Source organism: Lactuca sativa, chromosome 5 (genome assembly GCF_002870075.4).
Source record: "Lactuca sativa cultivar Salinas chromosome 5, Lsat_Salinas_v11, whole genome shotgun sequence".
Lineage (NCBI taxonomy): Eukaryota > Viridiplantae > Streptophyta > Magnoliopsida > Asterales > Asteraceae > Lactuca > Lactuca sativa.
The window spans coordinates 146,794,854-146,802,233 of NC_056627.2; the positions used below are offsets into that span (position 1 = coordinate 146,794,854).

At 31.5% G+C, this 7,380-nt stretch overlaps 1 protein-coding gene across 1 annotated transcript; it reads right to left on the bottom strand.

Annotated features, from left to right (window-relative positions):
• Positions 1-4,297: 4,297 nt before the first annotated feature.
• On the bottom strand, positions 4,298-6,287 carry LOC111897512 (geraniol 8-hydroxylase). The gene is made up of 2 exons (XM_023893465.2): positions 5,391-6,287; positions 4,298-5,029 (listed from the first exon to the last, which is right to left on the bottom strand). The coding sequence occupies exons 1-2, from the start codon at positions 6,270-6,272 to the stop codon at positions 4,424-4,426; spliced, it is 1,488 nt and encodes a 495-aa protein (XP_023749233.1). The 5' UTR covers positions 6,273-6,287; the 3' UTR covers positions 4,298-4,423.
• Between the last annotated feature and the right edge of the window lie 1,093 nt (positions 6,288-7,380).

The window sequence follows — 7,380 nt, forward strand, 5'->3', positions numbered from 1 at the left end:
TAAAATAACTAAGAATTTCGATTCCGTAACAACTATTCAATGTTTAGCTACATAATATAATTACGTAGCAAATTTCGTAGTAAATTAGCTATGGTCAGCCATTGTGTAGTATATTCCATAGTAGAATAACTACATTTTTTGATTTCGTAGCAACTTTACGTAGCTATTTAGGATTTAGCTACCGAATGCAATTTAGTAACAATTTCCGTAGCAAAATAGCTAGGACAAGCCATTTCGTAGCATATTTCGTAGTAAAATAGCTACGGATTTTAATTCCATAGCAACTTTCAGTAGCAGATTAGGAATTTTCTTGTAGTGTATGGTTATGTTATAATGTGGATGATATCTATTGTATGGACGTATGAACAATTCTAAACCAATCATTTTCGGTAAATAAATGTTTTTTGAAATTCTTTTAGAATATAAAATAAAAATTATGGATTCGAATTTAAAATTATTTTAGGGGTAATGTGGACTTTTTATGTATCCTAATTTTAGGCAACTAATTAGTCAAATTTGTAAATTTGGGAAGCTTATTCAAATCAGATTAATTATATTGATTCTTATCTATAATACTTAAATAATACTTGTATATTCTTTTAAAATTCAGAATCAGTGAACAAGTCAAAATTCTAATTTGGAAATTTATAATTGAATGCTTTTTTCACTATATTGTCCACACCAAAAGCAGAATTTCAGATTGAAGAACATTCTTAATGAAAATTATTAATATTCTTTAAAACAAAACAAATTCCTACGAGAATTATAACACCAACAAATAGAATAATGAATCATTACAGCAACAACAAAGAATAATGATGAATAAAAACCATTAATCTTATTAGAAAACTACATCAAATTAAATAATGGCAATATTCTTATAGAATGTGATGTAATCTTTAAAAGAATGTGAGGTATTCTCAAAGAATGTATAACATATTCTTGTGGTATGCCTCCACAAGATGTAAAATGCTTAGGAGAATAAATTTGGTCTTCTTAAGTGGTCTATATAGTTTGCTTTATCTTCTTCTCTTTCAAATAAATAATGGGTGTTACAAGAATTCCAGCAGAATATACACTTCACCAAACAATTTATTCTCAACGCATCATCCATGCCATACGTGAGACAACGTAGAATCTCCATGATTCGCAAGGAAGCCCGTCTGAAAGATGAACGTAACGAAGATCCATAAAATATTGAAATTATATTATGTCAACTATGGACTATTGAGGAGGAATACATTGGTTACGTTTACCTCCAATTAGACTCTCACGAACGAGAAACATGCACAAAAGCTAAACAATAACATGAACAAATAACCCAAAAAATACACATGTAATTTAATTGGTTAGATGCACTCTAATTCTATATTCCATTAAGCCAAACAAATAAATAAAGAACCATAATCACGTGAGCATTGTTTGAATTTTTCATTAAAAAACATTTACCTTTATGTGATAAAGTATATTCTAAATTTTGATAAAGCATTAAAAAAAAGAATTGATATGAAAATACCATTGCAATTTTGATACACTTACCGAAATTATATATGTGTCGTCAGCCATAAGATTTATTTGTTTATCCTTCGTATTAACTATGGGGCCAATATGATTGAAGGACAAAGCAAATGCACAAAATCGATAATTGTCAAAAAAAAACTCATGTATCGATTATTTTCATAAGATTCATGCATCCAGCGTCGGCAGTAGCCAATAGAATATTAAGTGCCAATTTAGGTTGATTTTAAAACAGATAAAAAAAAAGAAGAAGAAAGAATGATGAAGAATGAGAACTCACTGAAAGTCTGAGACAGTTGCATTAGACTCGTCATTAATTGGTACTCAATGATCTCCCAACCTTCCTTTAACAACGAACCTTATTTCTAATTTACAAAATCGAATTCGAATCTTCCTGTTCCTTCTCCCTCAAATCGGCGATATTGGGCTATGAGAAATAGAAACAAGTAGAGATGATGAGGGTTGTTAATCTTTGTTGATGATTCTTTCAATTGATAGAGTTGATACACAAAATTGACACTTAATGGAGGAGGTGGTGTAGTTAATAACGTAGAAGATGTTTGCCATAAATAAATGATTCAAAATTACTATAATGTTAGTATCCTAATTTAATGAGATTTAGTTAATGATAATAATTAATATGGTTTAACATTTTACTATACTACCCTTTTCTATTTATATGAAATGATTGATTGATATTAATCCTTACATTCACACAATAGTTGTCTATCCATATATGAACCTACATAATATATATATATATATATATATATATATATATATATATATATATATATATATATATATATATATATATATATATATATATATATATATATAGACTTAGGTTCAAATGTTTTCACTATCTATTGTGTACATGTATGACAAATTCTGGACCAATCATTTTAGTTATTTTAAGAAAGTATATATATATATATATATATATATATATATATATATGGTTAAGTTATTTTGTTTTTTACATTTATTGTGTGCTAAAATGCACCAATAGAAATTTAGTAAATTAAATAAATATATATATTAAATGATTTCCATAATTATATGTATATTAAATGATATCCATAATTATAATTATCTTTTTATGAAAAGTAATTAAATCTGTCATTAATGTCAGCAATAACATTCTTTCAGAATGAATTTGCATCTAAGTTTTTATATACGAGTTCGTATTTTGTTTCAGGACCCACTCACTTAAAATACAATAAAGTTGCATAGAATACACTCCCATTCTGCTGGATTACACTCTCATTCTTCTAGATATGAATTCATTTTGAAAGAATATTATTGTTGACATTAATGACGAATTTAATTGGTTTCTATAAAAACGAGTTATTAGTATGGATAGTATTTAGCACACAATAGATATGAAAAACATTTAAACCTACCTGTCTCTCTCTCTGTCTCTGTCTCTGTCTCTCTCTCTCTCTCTCTCTCTCTCTCTCTATATATATATATATATATATATATATATATATATATATATATATATATATATATATATATATATATATATATAGGTTCAGGTTCATTTGAAACCATTCTAATTTTGTGAGACCGTGAGAGCAAATCTAAAAATAATTTTAAATGGCAAAATAAATGGAAAAATCCAAAAAAAAATTTTAAATATTATTTTCGGAACTTGAATTAACTAAAAAAAATTAAAAAAATAAATAAATAAATAAAAAATCCTGTTTTTTTAAAAAATACGTGAAATATTCTAAATAGAATATTACACTGACATATTCTAAAAAATAATTTTAAAATACAAAATAAATAGAAAAATCTAAAAATTCTTTTTTTAAATATTATTTTCGTAACTTGAATTAACTAAAAAAAATAAAAAATAATAAAAAAAATCCCACTTTTTTTGAAAAATACGTGAAATATTCTAAATAGAATATTACACTGTATATATTCTAAAAATAATTTTAAAATGCAAAATAAATGGAAAAATCAAAAAATTCTTTTTTTAAATATTATTTTCGGAACTTGAATTAACTAAAAAAATTTAAAAAAAAATAAAAAATAAAATAAAAAAATACGTCTCACGGTCTCACAAAATTAGGCCGTCTCACATGAACCTAACCCTATATATATATATATATATATATATATATATATATATATATATATATATATATATATATATATATATATATATATATATATATATATATATATATATATATATATATATATATATATATATATATATATATATATATAACTCGACAAAGACACATATCAGCTCATCAAGGGACTGTAGGCTACTTGGATTCGTCCACAGCAGTGCTGGTACCGCGACCCTTTTTCATCCTTCCTGCAACGATACCTTCACCGTAATAGCTGCTTTTTAGTCATGTAATTTAATTTACTTTAAATACTATTGAGTTTTTTTTCAATCCTATTTACATGTGATGTTTGAAACATTAGTAATGAATCATGCAATTATTATGTAACGGAAGTAAGCATTATGAAAATTTTGGTGTTAAAGTAATTTAGTTGTTTGTTTTAGTTGTAATATAAAAAACAGGGTAATTTGTTTTGTATACCACCAAACAGGGCACAAATAAGTAATTTTTCCCTTGGCTTAGAAAATCTGAGACCGATCCTACCAAGTCTGGTAAATCATATGAAGAACCGTGATAAAAGATATATAAAAGCATATCCAAGATAGAGTTGGAGTTGGTTTGCATTTAAACACACAAATAAAGGTTTCAAATAAAGGTTAACCTTGAAAAACTTCAACTAATTACTATAACGACGAATAAGAGTTTCATTTAATTTTATACCATTATCTTATTCAAGAGCTGAAATTACAAGATTAAAATACACAACAAACAGAAGTAAATGTTTTCCACAACAATCAATTAAATGTCCATTTTTACCTTGTGAGGGGTATAGGTATAGCAACAAGTGGTATTGCCTTAAGCAATGTAAGACCGAAAATAGTATTCATGTCCATTTCTTCTTTCGCATGAGGTAGCTCCCAATCAAAATGATAAACAAATGAGGCCAGTAGCAAACGTACCAGCCTATGAGCCAATGGCATTCCAGGGCACCTCCTTCGACCCGACCCAAATGGTATAAACTCGAAATGTTTACCCTTATAGTCAACTTGATTAGCTAAGAACCTTTCTGGCATAAACACCAGTGGGTTTTCCCAGTATCTTGGGTCCCGTGCTATGGCCCATGCATTCACAAGAATTTGTGTGTTTGTTGGTATAATATAGTTTCCGAGTTGCACTTCGGACTCGGTTTTATGAGGCGCCAATAGGGGTGCAGCTAAGTGAAGTCTCATTGTTTCCTTGATGACAGCATCCAAATACGGCAGCTCCATGATTTTGGCTTCTTCAATTTTTCCATCTTCTCCCACTATTTGTCTGACTTCTTTGCGGAGTCTTGATAACATATCAGGGTTAAGTAATAATTCTGTCATCGCCCATGTTATCGTGTTTGAAGTGGTGTCTGTTCCTGCTATGAATATATCCTGTAATTTAAATGAATTATTTTCAATCATTTGAATATATCTACCAAAACAGGGATACCGACATATGGAGTGGATGAGACATGCGTGTGGGGACTCCAATAATCAGATAGATTAAACAATAGGAATATAATATACCAAAAAGTATGATCAAGAAAAATGACAAGGTGCTAGGAGATGCTGGAGCTTTGGTTCTGAATAAATATATATGCGTAGTTTCTGTATACACAAGAAATTGCATCAACTCATGGTTGATCTTTATGTATTTGTTCAGTAATGCAATATGTTGGTGGCCTAGGATAATCTTCAGATGAAGAGATTAAACATATGTGAAATTAAAAGGAAATAAAACGAGGGAATTTACCACAAGTAAAGAATTGATGTGTTGGAGATTGAAAATGGCTTCGTTTTCTTGACTGTAATCGAGCAGTGAATCTAACATATCACCAGAACTCGACACCTTCAACTCTCGATTCTTAAGTCTCTCACTTACGAAACCTTCTATCACTTCATCCAGCCAGTTGAAAGCCGACTTCGCCTGACGCCGTATGTGCTGTGGATCCAATGGTTTCAGCACCGGAAATATGTCTGCTATGTTGAACTTCCCCAGCATCTCCATATAGGTCTCCACAGCCGACTTGAAACCCCCGATATTCTCAGAGACATAGTTTGTCACGTTCTGTGAGAGAATCGTGTTTGACATTTGGTTAAGTGCCACGGCAAACGCCAGCTGTCCAATGTCCACTGTGGCCTTTTTCTCCGCCGACTCCCGAATGAAGTCAACCATCCCTGCAACCACGTTTTGGCGGAGGTAGCTGAGACTGTCGAGTTTCTGTCGATTGGTGAGATACAAGTTGAGAGCTTTCCTCATAGCCCGCCAGGTCTTGTCCGGCGGCATCCATAAGATCGTTGCTTCAGGGTGTTTCAGAGCGTTATTTACATCGGGTACGAGGCGACCGGAGCAAGCGTCATCATTGAGTTGGAGGATTTGTCTGGCAGCATCTGGTGTCGATGCCACCACACTGGTGATGCTGCCCAATCGGATGGTCATAAGAGGACCATGTTTGTGTGCGAGCTTGGCTAGGGATTCGTGGGGTTTTGAACCAATGTGGAGGAGGTTTCCAATGATGGGGAGCCTGACGGGGCCAGGCGGGAGTCTTCTTCTCCGGTAAAGATCAAGGCCATGGAGGAGAATCAAGAATATGATGAAGATGATGGAGGAGAATATCAGGTGATGATGGTCCATTGTATTTTTCTTAGTTTCTATTATACTATATATAGTGACTAGTTGAACAGGAAGCTGAATATATTAATACGTATGAAGATGCCTTCACGTTATTTGGTGTCGATAGATGCATTTCTAATTGCATTTGCACGTGACGATTAAATTAATACTACAAATGAACACATGTTCTTGATCAATGTTTTAAAAAACTAAGTAAAGAAGTAAATGTTACACCTCATTTTGTTAATATATCGTGTATATTGTATAATCTAGGGTAGCTTATGTAAATCTCATATTATATTGAAAAGCAATGCAACTCAAATTATATATATATATATATAAAAGTTCAAATGTTTCCGGTAACTATTGTGTACTTGTAGAGCCAATAAGAATTCAGGAAATAATTAAATAATTAATAAATAATAAAAGGGTATAAGAGTAATCTACATTATAATTAATTATGATTAAAGAAAACAAAATCAATTAATATCTCACTAATTTAGGTTATTAGTTTCATAAACCAATAACACCGCTACCAATTCCTACTCTTTCTCTAAACATCATCGTCTAGAACCACCATAATCTCGTTCTCTCTTCACAGAACCGAAAACCCTTCTCCTCTCCTTATTTCGACACCACTAGAGCACTAGCACCATCCCACACCACAGTAGAACCACCAACTTTATGGATTAGAGAACAAAGAGTTTTAACAGTGCTTGGCAACCAAACAATTTCCCCTAGGTACGAAATTTCTAGGTTTTGAAACACCCCTCTAACAGAAGGTTTCAGATGGTCGCATCGAAGAAGAGAACAGGTGGAGTTGGGCCCTTTCGTCAGCGATGACATCACCACCTAGGAGGGAAACCTCCATCTTTTTCTTATATGTGCGATTCAGAGATAGAAATACATCGGGTTCTTCTGTGGTGACTGTGGAATTGGCTACATCGGGTTCTTCTGTGGTGACTGTGGAATTGGCGGTGGCGACGGAGGATTTAATAGTCCAACCTTATTAATTTGTCTAGTTCGAGTTGAAATCGGGTTATCTGGAATAAGTTTCTTCCCCCTTTTCCTCTCATTCTCTATGATATTGACCATGTAATTTCGATTTCTGAAATCTTCAGTAAATGCT